A 13,038-nucleotide genomic window follows, 5' to 3' on the forward strand; every position below is an offset into this window, starting at 1 on the left:
TATTTCATTAATCTTGTTTTATTTCAAATTGCCCCTTTTTTCTGTTGTCAATATGACGGTTATTATATTAATTCTATTTTTATTTGATGTCTGAGCTAAGTATATGTTTACGTAATAATATCTATTACATAACAAATAAAATATGATATGATTACAAATATACTGGCATGTATAGTAAAAATATTTATATTATCTGTGGTAAGACGAACTACAATAGTAAGTAAATAATAATAAAATGTCCTGATTTTTGAAATACTAATTAAAATAATACACAACGCCATCTCTGTTCTAGTCTGTGAACTATATAGTTTCAAAAGCATCTCGAGTTTGCGTTGGCGCTTTAAATTTATGATTGCTTTTGTTGTTGACTATAGATGGGGTGATATGTAAAGAAAAACGTGTTAGTAAAATAGTTATTTTATTTACATTTCGTGCCCACATATTAGACATTGTGATCATCAAGTATCCAAATAAGCACATGTTATTATTATACAAAAGTCGGTGGGTCACTGGAAAATCGGATGTACTTAATTATATACAAGTTTTATGATCTTGAAGTATACGCTATATCATTTTTAGCAATAGCCTAATCAGTTTTTTGTGAATTACTTCTATCAATTTCTACGTAACTCGAATTAAAGCTTGGTCGCCGAAAACCTTTGGCTAACAGCTGAAGTCTTCTTTTTCTGTTCGCTTCAGAATTTGGGTCTAGCCATTGTTTCGCAATAAATTTATTACGGTAATGGCCATTTGTGTGTCTTATTTCATATTCTTTTGTAGTCGTATCTTTAATATTTTCCGTAGTTGTTTCTTCTTTAATTTTATTATGTGTAGTTGTCTCTTCAGTTACATTTTCAGAATTATTTTTAAGTTTTACCACAAGCGTTCTTTTTTCGGATTCTTTTTCGCTTGAATCCAAATCTACTGTAAAACTGCGTCTGTCAATTGTAATAGCGTCACTGCCAAAGTTATTTGTTTGCATGTTTATGTATTGATCGGGGATTTTAGCGTCTTCATGACTAAATTTTATAATATCTGGAGGATTCGTTACCCATGTATTTGTGGTCGTTGGTGTGATATCAAAAAATGGAATCATTGTTGTAACTATTGGTAGAGATGGTGGTGGCTCTGATCTAGTTTGTACTGGTAATACGCCAGAACTACCAAGATGACGATCTTCAACTTGAGTTGTTGATAATTGAATAGGCACATCAGTAACAGGAGTAATTCTTTTCTGATTATTGTTGTTTATTGTAAACTCTGTACTGTTTTCTGTTTTGTCATATAACTTGGATGTTTTATCGGCTTGATAAACATTGACTTGAACAATCATATTGGATTTTCCTTCGGAGTCGCTATGGTCCGTTTTATCTTTAGAACTGAATATAACCTCATTATACTTAGGTGTTTTGTAATTATTAAATATACGAGGCCTTTTACTAGAGACGGAAGTACGACGTACAATAGACTTTCTACGAAATAATGGACGCGAAGTAGTAATATAAATTTTATTGGGTACAGATTGCGTTGTTTTACCAAAGTCTACTCTTTTTGCTTTAGTGTCTAATAATGAAGGCAATAAAGGGTACAAGTTTAACATAACACTAAATGTTTTTGCTTTATCCTTATTATTATTTTCATTAGTATTAAAATTGTTGTTTAAAGAAGAAGACTGCAGTAAGTCAAAAGGTTTCTTCTGACTTGGAACTGGGATTGGTCTGAACATTGGAACTTTCGGATACTCTTTAGAAAATAAAGTAGGTGTTGCTGTTGGCAAAAAACGTAAATAACTATCAGCTAACAAATTTACATCACTAGGATTGTCTGGTTTATATTTAAATAGTGGATCAGACTGGTGACTTGATTTTATAGTTTCTATATTATTAGAACTTTCTAACAACAAATCTATAGAAGGGGGTTGTTTAGGTCCTTTATTGTCATGATGATAAGGCTCAACATAAACACCAGAAAAAGCTATTTGGGTACTAGGCGAAAGTCCGTGCATATCCCCAACTTTTGCGTTTATCGTCTTTTCTAAATATTTTATAACCTGTTGTATATTCTTCAGCCTTTCAGCATTTCGGTAACTTTCGACCCAGCTTTTTGATCGAAATGTTTTACTGAAAGGGACAGGTGTAGGACTTCTTTGTTCGTATATAAATGGTCTGGGACTAGTTCTTCTAATAGAATTCTCGTATTTTGCTTCGTTTGTCGTTATTTTCGGATTCGGGTAAATCATATCGATATTTTTTCCTCTCTTTTGTATCGTTGTATCTATGGAAGGGTCTACATAGCTATTTTCTTGCATAGCATTAACAAGGAGTGGCATTCGTTCATAGTAATCTTGGTCAAAACCGAAGTAACTTCGGTCGAGCCTGTCTGCAACAGGTGTATCATTTACTATTATCGTATTATTACTTCTTCTGTGATATGGTTTTTTGTTTTGTACTAAGCTCCATTCTACTGCAATCGCGTACTCGTAGATTAGTAGAATAACCTGAAAGTAAAAATATTTTAATTAGTTCGCTAATGGAACATGTACTAATAATTGACTGACAAGTTACTGTACACAGTATTGTATCAGTCAATTATACACATATATTGATGAATAACTTATATAAATCATACGTCATTTTCCGTGGCCTTGCTTGACCAGTATTATCTTTACATAATATAAAATGAAGTCGCTTCCTTTATCGATCTTTTAAACTACGCTTTAAATTAGATTGAATGATTCAAGAGCAAGGTTTATATGTATAGTACATACACGTACCCTTGCGAAGCCATGGCGGGTAGCTAGTAGTGCAAGTAAGTAGTAATATATTTTACATACCTGGGTAACTAACAATTCAAAAAAATATATATTGCCTTGTTTTCATAATACATATAATAATCAGTCGTAATATTACTCACTTTTTAGTGTTATATATTAAAAATTAAATAGGTTTTGTTTAGGATATAAATATACGAAATATTGACTTAAATAACTTAGTTTCTATCCGCCCCAACCGACTTCGCTTGGACACATTACAAATCTTTGAATTTCTCAGCTTGTTCTATACTATAACACGCATGTATTATACATATAAAGCTTCCACTTCAATCACTCTATCTATTTCTGAAAACTTCATTAAAACCCGTTGCACAATTTAAAATATATAAACCAACAGACAGCGGTGGCGGCTTTGTTTTTTACTATATAAAGATAAATTCTATATTAAGAAGACAGGAATTTAGTAATAATATGTCACCAATATATCTATTTATTATATTTCTTTAAAATATTAAACATAACTATAAATATACAATAATATTTAGTGTTTATTATAAAATTGTTATTAATATAAAAGAGTTAAATAACTTCAAAGAGTAGATATTAACATAGTTTCAAAAAGTATCTATTAATTTCATTATTATTCTAATAGTATTATATAATATTATCTTATCTATGGTATAATGCAGTTTAAAAAATCAGTCAAAACTATTATATTTCATATTAGTATCATAATCTATAGGCTCATCGTGTTTCCAATAATTTCTTTGAATTTCTAAATAAGTTGGCCGATTTTGAGGCAGCATTGATTGCGATTTCAAAGAGTTTTCTTCACTTTTTAGAGACTCCCATAAATTTGATTCTATGTCTGGTTTATTTTCTATTTCAATTAGTACACTTGTATTCTTATTTAGAACCGGTGTAATGGATGTTACCATTGTATCATCTGTAATAAAATCATCATCTATGCCATATCCTTCTACAACAACATTTAACGACGATTTTTTTAAATGTTTTGGTTGTTCCTTAGTACTTTTATATGCCTGAGTTTCTGTGTATATATCTGCAGGAACTTTTGCATTTACATAAATTTTATCGTTCCTATTTTCACTTGAAGGAATATGTTTTTCCTTCAGCTCTATTGAGAGTGAGATTTTAGGAGTACTTAATATAGGTAAAACTGTTGATGTAGTTTTTGTCTTTTGTATTATAATTTTAGGTACATTTCTTATTTTAATTAATTCTTTGACATTAATATCTTTAATTACATTCTGAGCTGATGCATCATGCTTATAATAATCGTCTTCAGTATATATGGGTATAGAAGGTCGAATTTTCAAAGGTAATTCATTTTGATTATATCCTGTAATTTTGTCGTTTGTATCCAATTTCTCTTTAGTGTCTAATTTATCTGTGGATAAACCAAATATTTTATAGAATTTAGGTTTTGGATAAATTCTGTTAGTTTTCACTACTTTTTCTGGATTTATTTGTAATGCGTATTTATTTATAATGAAAGAATCAGATTTATATATTTTTTCTCCATTATTATCGTTCATTAACATCGGTACTGTGGTTGTTACTTCATCGTAATATTCTGTGCCATCTATATAGCTTTTGGCAGTCGTACTGTATTCATAATGCATATTTGTATTCATATTATTTTCCGAAATTGTTGTAAAATTCTTTATGATTGCATAATATTTTGGACTTATATTCAAAGACTTACGAGGGAAGTAAGTATGGTTCTCCATTACCCTAGTTACAATATTTTGTAATACATTGTCAAATTCTGACATATATTTGAAGACTCTTTTTGTGGATTGTTCAGTTATCGTTTTTTTAGACAATTCTCTAATTTTTGTAGTGGTAGTTGTTATTTTCGTCTTAGTCGTTGTAACGTCTCGTGTAAAGAAAGAAGGTAACGTAGAGAATAAATTTGGTGACTGCGATTTATTTCCGTCGCAAGGTGTTGCTATAGTCATTCTATTGCTTTTATCATCATTTAACAATTGATGGATGCTAAAAATTAATTTATTCAATAAATTCCCCATATTTTTTGGACATTTACAATTAACAATGTTGCTATCAGACAACTGCTGAGAATTATTTTTGAATTGCATTTTTTGCAGCTGTTTCCGTAGCTTTGGTTTCGACTGTTCTTGATTTTTATAGTCAGTGTAAGATTTTGATTTGCTTGTTATTTTTTCAGTTGAACTAATATAATCTCTTCTCATAGATTTGGTATAGTCAATACCCCCTTTTTCACTTATCATTTTTTCGAGATAATTCATTATTCTGTTATAGTCTCTTATTTTTCTGATCTTTGTGTAATAATCGATATTTCTTGTCGGATATTTCAAATATATAATTGGCGATGTTTTATATTCGATAGTATACAGTTTAGACGTTGGAATTCTTATCCAATTTCTATTAGAGAATAAATTTGTCGCACTAGACATTTCTGTAGTGGCTTTAATTTCGTCTTTAATAGGATTAGAGGAATCTTCAATAAGATTCTCTAAATATTTATTATGTTTCAGCGCTTTTAAAATCAATGGTAGAAGCTTTATAGTGGATTTATCAAATTTAACAGTAGTTTTTCTGAACTTGTCTTGATAATTATTGGCGGTGTCATTTCTAAGATTGAGCCAATTAGTTCTGTGTAATGATTTCTTTTTATTTTTGAAGGCTGAATTGATTTCATATTCGTAGACGAGGATGACACACTGAAATGAAAAGAAAGATATACTTAAAATATATTTATTTTAATTTCTCGGTATGTATATTACATGCGAAAGTTTGTAAAGATGTTAGATGCTTGTTACACAAAGACAGATGAAGCTACTGATTACGTCTACATGTAAGCTAAAAGTTTTTAAAGAAACATTAAACATGTTGAATTTATCTTACCTTTGTATTGTAAAGACCAAAAATGAAGAAGGTGCAGTTAAAAATATTTTCAATACCAAATAATAGATCAACTAATTACAACGTTAATACATCACAATTGCTATAGTTTATTAATCGTTATATATACACGTGAAACAAAAACTTTGTACACTCGTACTTTGTATAGAGAAGGCTGCACTCCTTCTCTATACATATGGCAATATTTTTAATTATGCATAAAAAAAATATTAAATCAATTAAAAAAGTATTAAACACACTATAGTGTATTTGACAACTGATATAGAAATCTTTTTTGTAAATACATACTTAATCTCATGTATAAAATTATCGTGTCACATTGTTAGTTACCATACTCCTCCTCAGCATGACCGATTTGTATTAAATTTTATATGCATATTCAATAGGTGTGAGAATCGGCTACTATCTATTTTACATACCCCTAAGTGATAAGTGATCTATCCGTAACATTTTTTTTATATTTTTGTCATTTAGTTTTTATAATGAAGCACTAAAAATGTATACAACCCAAAATTTTCACCCTTCTATCACCAACCCCTATTTTTTAATAGCGATTTTAATTTATATGGCAAAACAAAGTTTGCGGGGTTACCTATATATATAGAAAACACCAAGACTAATACAAAATCAAATAGATATGATTGTTACATATATGTTGAAAACAAATGTTAGTACGGTAAAGCGGTGTGCTAAACTGCTAGACTACCGAAGCCGTAAAAGTTATAAAAGAATCTACAACGCAGTGAAAATTGACTTAAACTGACTGAACATAGAAAATATATTCAACAGTAATTCTAAACTCTCTAAAATCAAACTGATATCTAATATAGATAATGTCATAGATAAACGTAGATAGACGAGCCTTTCGTGCCGTATATAAATAAACTGGCATCTCGTGAGGAGTAACCATTTCATGCCAATTTCCATGCGAGTTTACGTCTGAATGCAGATGATTTCACCGTCATGTAGGAAATGCGTTAACTCTACATGAACGGAATCCAGATCAGATTTAGTCACCTACTAAAATAAGCAATTATAGAATTTTATGATCCACCAATGAATCTTTACGCTCCGTGAGGTTTGGACGTGTAAGAAAATTAAATAGAAAAAGCGGCAATTGTTGTAGAGATTTACAATATAATCTATACATATAAATAAAATTGGAGTGTCTGTTTGTAATATTGAAATAATCGTTTTTTACTACATGCATATGAATATATATATGGTACATACACCAACATAACATTTCTTACAATTTTTGTCAGTCTGTTTGTTCCGGCTAATCTCTGAAATGGGTGGACGGATTTTGACGGGACTTTTATTGGCAGGTATATAATGTAATAAGGAGTACCTTAGGCTACTTTTATTTTAGAAAAGTAAAGTTAAATTCCACGCGAACAAAGTCGCGGGTTAGCTATATCCAAGATAACACAAGATCTGTTTAGCTTGGGACTAGATGACGCTGTATCCTTACAACCCTATATTTTACTAACTAACCTGAACAACTTCATCTACATTACACTTATTTGACATTTATCATATATATCGCCAAATTTACATAATATATTTTTAAATTATAGTCTATATGTTATTCTAATGTATAAGCTACATTACTGTATTATTTCATCAAAATCAGTTCAATAGTGTTTACGTCGCGTCATGCAAACAACCATCCATTTATCCATCCATACTCACAAATATACTACTATAAATTTCGTGCGCGTATAACCGCGGGCACAGCTATGGCCTGATTTTTAATTTTAAATTCTGGTAACTAAATAGACAGGTGCAAAATTTTCAAATAATGTTACCATCTATAGCGGAGTACCTGCGATACCGATTTGTTTAATCGGTAGCTTTAGAGGGAAGGGATTGTTAGTAATGTGGATTGATGTCCCCATCGCTAGCAATGTACCCTGTCAGGTTGACCTTCACGCGGTTCCCCCTGGAAACCATCATGATAAATTCATGGTGAATTTGTCACAATGGGCTAACTGACCTGACCTCATATTCATCCCATCATCCTCCGCTGGCGTCCCAGTCCCAGTCCCACGTTACCAGTCTTAAAAAAAATCGGTAAATTTTTATTTCAACATATTAGTTTAGCTTTAAAAATTTAAATGACGTATCCAAAAGAGATTTTTAAAATTTACGTACATACACTAGTGTTTCGATTACTGTCGTTGTATACCTAAATACAACTTATACATGTTCCTTTCCTGGTATAGCAATATAAACAAGAACCAATGTGTAACATTATGTTAAATAATAATAATAATAATCTCAGGACAATTCACACAGCGCCATCTAGACCCAAGGTAAGCTAGCTAGAGCTTGTGTTATAGGTACCAGATAACTGATACATATACATAGATATTTTTTTTGGTAAATACATACATATTATACATAGAAAACACCCAGACCGATACAAACAATCATACTCATTAATACAAAATGTTTGTGCCGTGCGAGGAATCGAACCCGCGACCATCGGTCGTAAAGCGGTGTGCTAGACCGCTAGACCACCGAGGTCGTCAATGTTATATTTATGATGTATGATGAGGTCGTCAATGAGATATTAAATGTTATATTTATGAAATATTTTATTATAGTTAAATATAGAAAAAAAAAATGCAACCGCGAGAGGTAGACGTACCTACTAGAATATTCCATATTTCAGATATTTTAAATGCTGTATAAGAAGCTCTACCAAAGGCTGCATTGACCTGGTTGTTATGTGACTGCCATTATAATAAATCGTCTTTATTTAAAGTGAATTACTTCATACAAGCCTAGAGACCATTAAGGTTACGACACACGACAACTTTCTTTTTTTATGACCATAATGTAAGTACGCGACATAACGCACGCACGTCTATGGGCCAGTGACTTTGGGTATTGTATGTTCCTAATTTGAACATTTTGTGCATAATTTACATACCTTAATTATATGTGAAATTGGCTGTTATCATATTTAATGGGAATTTAACTCAACCCTACGAGAAACAGATTGAAAATCAAGCGGCCAGGCGGATGAAATAGGTGAATCAGAGCTACCAACTGACCACCTATGAAGACAACTTTATACAATGTCTTCACGTTAAATTCTTAAATTCAATTTTGACCCTATCAGATCATTTGAACATTTCTGTTGAGTTCTTCTCAACTGAAATTAAAATGTTGAAAGTAAGGCTATAATTTTTTTTTATGAGCACTTGGATTGGTCAATTTGTTAAATATATTTTGCTTATTGGGATCATCAAGAGATTAGACCTATCTAACCTTTTTACATATACAGGATTATTAATAGTGTATATTAATAACAATATTGGAAAACTAACTCTATTTATAATAAGTGATATAAATGCGTACATATTAAGTGGCAATTGAATTGCAAGTCCACTGAAGAAATTAACCGAAAACTTTTAATTTTATTGAAAGGGAGTTTTTTGATAAGGGTATATTTGAATTACTTAGTGTTTCAAGAAGGATATATTAAAGTTTCTTAAGGGTCGGCAACACGCACGTGACACCCCTGGTGTTTCAGGCGTCTAAAGGGTACGGTAACCGTTTACCATCAGATATCAGTATTCTTGATTGCTATAGTTATATAAAGTACCATAATATTGTAGAGGGGTAGGGGAAGACCAAGGCACAGCTACATCAAGCAAATTAAAGACAAAATGGGAGTCGTGCCGTATCATCATTTAAAGAGCATGATGGAACATCGTGGAAAGTGGCAAGAGCTCCACCGACAAGAGAGCCGTTCTTAAATTATGAATGAATGAATTGGTTCCTCATTGTCAAATAAAATACAGTTAGTACTCGCAATTGTACAGATCGTTTATTTTAAATTCTTTTATACAATGTAACAATAACTGTTGTTTATTTCAGCGAGCAATATTTGTTTAATTTGCATCAGTCGTACATTTTATTTATAAACATTCGGATCGTAGTTTGGTCGCCGAACAGACAACACTAGGCTTCCAAGCTATATCTGAACTCTATTCAATGCCTGATGATGCCTCGTTCAGAGGTGAAACAAGTGTCGTAATATAGGTGTAGACTCAATTACGGTCGGGATTTGATCACCAATAGAGAAGGAGATAACGCTTTCAGTAGCGGTAGTCAGGTTTTTTTTTTAAGGATGATAATGGAATGGTGCGTCCGCCTGCGCTAACGGTTTACGCTGGCGGGGCACCAGTGGAGGATGATATGATGAACATGAAGTCAGATCAGTTAGCCCAACGTGATAAATTCGCCGGGAATGTATCACGATGGTTTCCAGGGGGAACCGCGTAGAGGTCGATCTGAGCGGTAGTCAGGTTTCCATACCGAATATTTATAATCTCACACATGCTTATGATAGCGTAATTAAATAAAATAAATCCATTAAGTAAACATTCAGTTATAGTTATTCAAATAACAAATACAAACTACTTACAAGCAAGATTAGACAGGTTAGATAATTATATTTTAGCCGATTTCAAAAAAAGGAGGCCCTTAATGTTTGTTACCTCAAAACTCTACCATTTATGAATATTCGTTGTTTGTTATATACATATTTTGATTTCAAAACGAATTTTTCAATATAAAAGTAGGTACTTTTAAGATCTACTTCCAGATTGGAATTTTATTAAACTAAATAAATATGAATATATAAATAACCCTGGACAATTAACACAGCGCTATTTAGTACCACGGTAAGCAGAGCTTGTGTTATGGGTACTAGACAACTGATATAAACACTTAGATTTTTTAAGAAAACATAGAAAACTCGTAGGTCGATACAAACAATTATACTCATGAAAACAAATGTTTAGAACCGTGCGAGGAATCGAACCCGCGTCCATCAGAAGTAAATCGGTGTGCTAAACCGCTGGACCACCGGCCGTCAAAAACAACCTCAATCCAGTAATTTAGTTTTGAAATCAAAATATGTACATATCCCAGATGTGGTTATAAATAATTGAAGTTATTTTTTTTTGGGGTATAGCTATAGTTGTTTATCTATACATATAGATAAAATTGGAGTGTCTGTTTGTAATATTGAAATAACCGTTTTTTACTATGCATATGCATGTGCATATGAATATAAATACGGTGCATACACCAAAATACATATTTTACAATTTTTGTCTGTCTGTCTGTTTGTTCCGGCTAATCTCTGAAATGGCTGGACCGATTTTGACGGGACTTTTATTGGCAGGTAGCTGATGTAATAAGGAGTAACTTAGGCTACTTCTATTTTAGAACATAATTTTAACGCGGACGCTGGACGCCACGCGGACGAAGTCGCGGCTACAGTTAGTTCATAATATAATAATGAAATTACCACTACGATGGCAACAGTGATTGCCGTCGATATAACTGCGCAGGCGCATCCTTGCCTTATCTGTCTCTTCCTTGACAGCTTCAAGAACTCCTCAGTCCTGGCATCGATGGTCCTGTACAATCCAAATTGTCTGATCCTTGAACTAGTGTTGGTCGCTATCGAACTGTCACTGGACATTATGACGTGTCACATCACTATTCGAAGTATGTCTGTTTGTTTGTTTGCACACGCGCTAGCAATGCGTCCGCGCAGTGTAATGCGGCGGATTCTTTGAGAGTCGACCACTATGTGTTTTCCTTTGAGATCGTTGCTGTTTGATGTATTACTAGTGTTGGGATGGGAGCTTTCATTTTAATATCGATATAGGATTTATTTATGAATATAATAACACTAACAGATTTTGATTCTAAAAAGTGAATTAGTTTAAAAAAAACTGCGTAGTATTTATTTGCGCCTAACTTCAGAAGGTATAAATTTAAAGAAAATAATAAGTATACTACAAATGTAGCAAAAATAATAAAATAATATTCCTTTTTGATATGCTAACTAATATAAAATTACTATATAATATAAAATAAAAAGAAGATTTTATCGTCTGTTATAATTAAAACTCAGGTATTATGCATTTGGTTTTAAAAATATTTTCGATATAATTTCGATTTTTTTTAAAAGTATTAAATTTAGAGTTATTCAAAACAGTATCCTCGTAGTCGTACTTACTTGTTAAACCTTTATCTTATATTTCCGGAATCATAAATTTGGTTATAGATTTGCTTAGCTTCATTATTAGTTTAAAACTTAACTTAACGAAACATAAAAAAATACAATAATACTACCTTAGAATTACTTCAAGATGGTCAATTAATAATTTCTTCAAAAAAATGATATTGTATCTTCATTTGCAGTCAGGTAAAATCGAACAAAGCGCAAACCCGTCAATTAGTAAATTAAAAATATTACTAACAAAATCAAAATATCTTTATTCATGTAGGTCTATTACAGACTCTTTTGATATGTCAAAATCTGTGGTCAGTTCGGAATGATTTCGAGATGAGAAGAACTGACAAGAACTCAGCTCGTATTCTTAAACAAGTATGTAATTATTTGTTTAGTTATTTTGTCTAATACTTATCTAACAATAGAATAAGCTATATTTTCTAGTTAGTATATCTAATAGTTATTGATGCGGGTGAATGATACGATGTTGTTGCTTGAGACGATGTATATTACAGATTATAATTGACTGAAAATATGTACATAAAAATATTGATTTTATATACTAAATAACAATTGGAAAATGTAAGGTGGGGTGACACAGTTTAGACACAGCAGTGCTTAGTACACAATATTGGATTTGTCTTACTAGCCATTATTAAATGCAATTATTATTTTGATGTATCTAGACAACTGTGTCCCATAGTTATCGATATAGATATTCATCCCATCACTCGAGTAGCCGCAAGTCACTGAAGCGTATGTGGCTCGCGGTGCAAACGTACTCGAAATATTCATCATTTGAGAGAGGCCTCGTGTTATGTCCAATTTATAACGCATATCTTGAGCATTACAGTGAATGACTGTTAATGTTATGAGCGAGGCAATTATAGTACAAAAATTAATTTGTCTACAGTTCTATTACGTAATCGAGAGCGTTGTAAACTAGTGGTTGAGTATCCCGGTTTTAGGCGTCAAAGGTTGAAAGTTGAAATGGAATGAAATCAAAATTTCTTTATTCATGTAGATCTATTACAGATGCTTATGGTATGTCAAATCTACCGTCATTTTAAAGTGCTTGTACACGACGCACCTCTCTGTATATCATTTATATATTTTGTCTATTATTTTATATAGAAATGTATATATGTCATTGTTATTCTAGTTCTGCTAACTATTATACTTTTGTACATTGTTAACATAATTATATTTACCAGCCCAATATATATACAGTCCTTCGTTCACATTTTTGCAAAGAAAATTCCTTTATGTATTAATTATATAT

The 13,038-nt window shown here is 31.7% G+C and overlaps 1 protein-coding gene across 1 annotated transcript; it reads right to left on the bottom strand.

Moving 5' to 3' along the window:
- Nucleotides 1–441: 441 nt before the first annotated feature.
- Nucleotides 442–11,308, bottom strand: LOC131854345 (uncharacterized). Its single transcript, XM_059205453.1, has 2 exons — nucleotides 11,040–11,308; nucleotides 442–2,497 (listed from the first exon to the last, which is right to left on the bottom strand). The coding sequence occupies exons 1-2, from the start codon at nucleotides 11,214–11,216 to the stop codon at nucleotides 587–589; spliced, it is 2,088 nt and encodes a 695-aa protein (XP_059061436.1). The 5' UTR covers nucleotides 11,217–11,308; the 3' UTR covers nucleotides 442–586.
- Between the last annotated feature and the right edge of the window lie 1,730 nt (nucleotides 11,309–13,038).

The sequence above is a fragment of the Achroia grisella genome, unplaced genomic scaffold, assembly GCF_030625045.1.
Source record: "Achroia grisella isolate CSIRO2021 unplaced genomic scaffold, CSIRO_AGI_Agris_v1 utg976, whole genome shotgun sequence".
NCBI lineage: Eukaryota > Metazoa > Arthropoda > Insecta > Lepidoptera > Pyralidae > Achroia > Achroia grisella.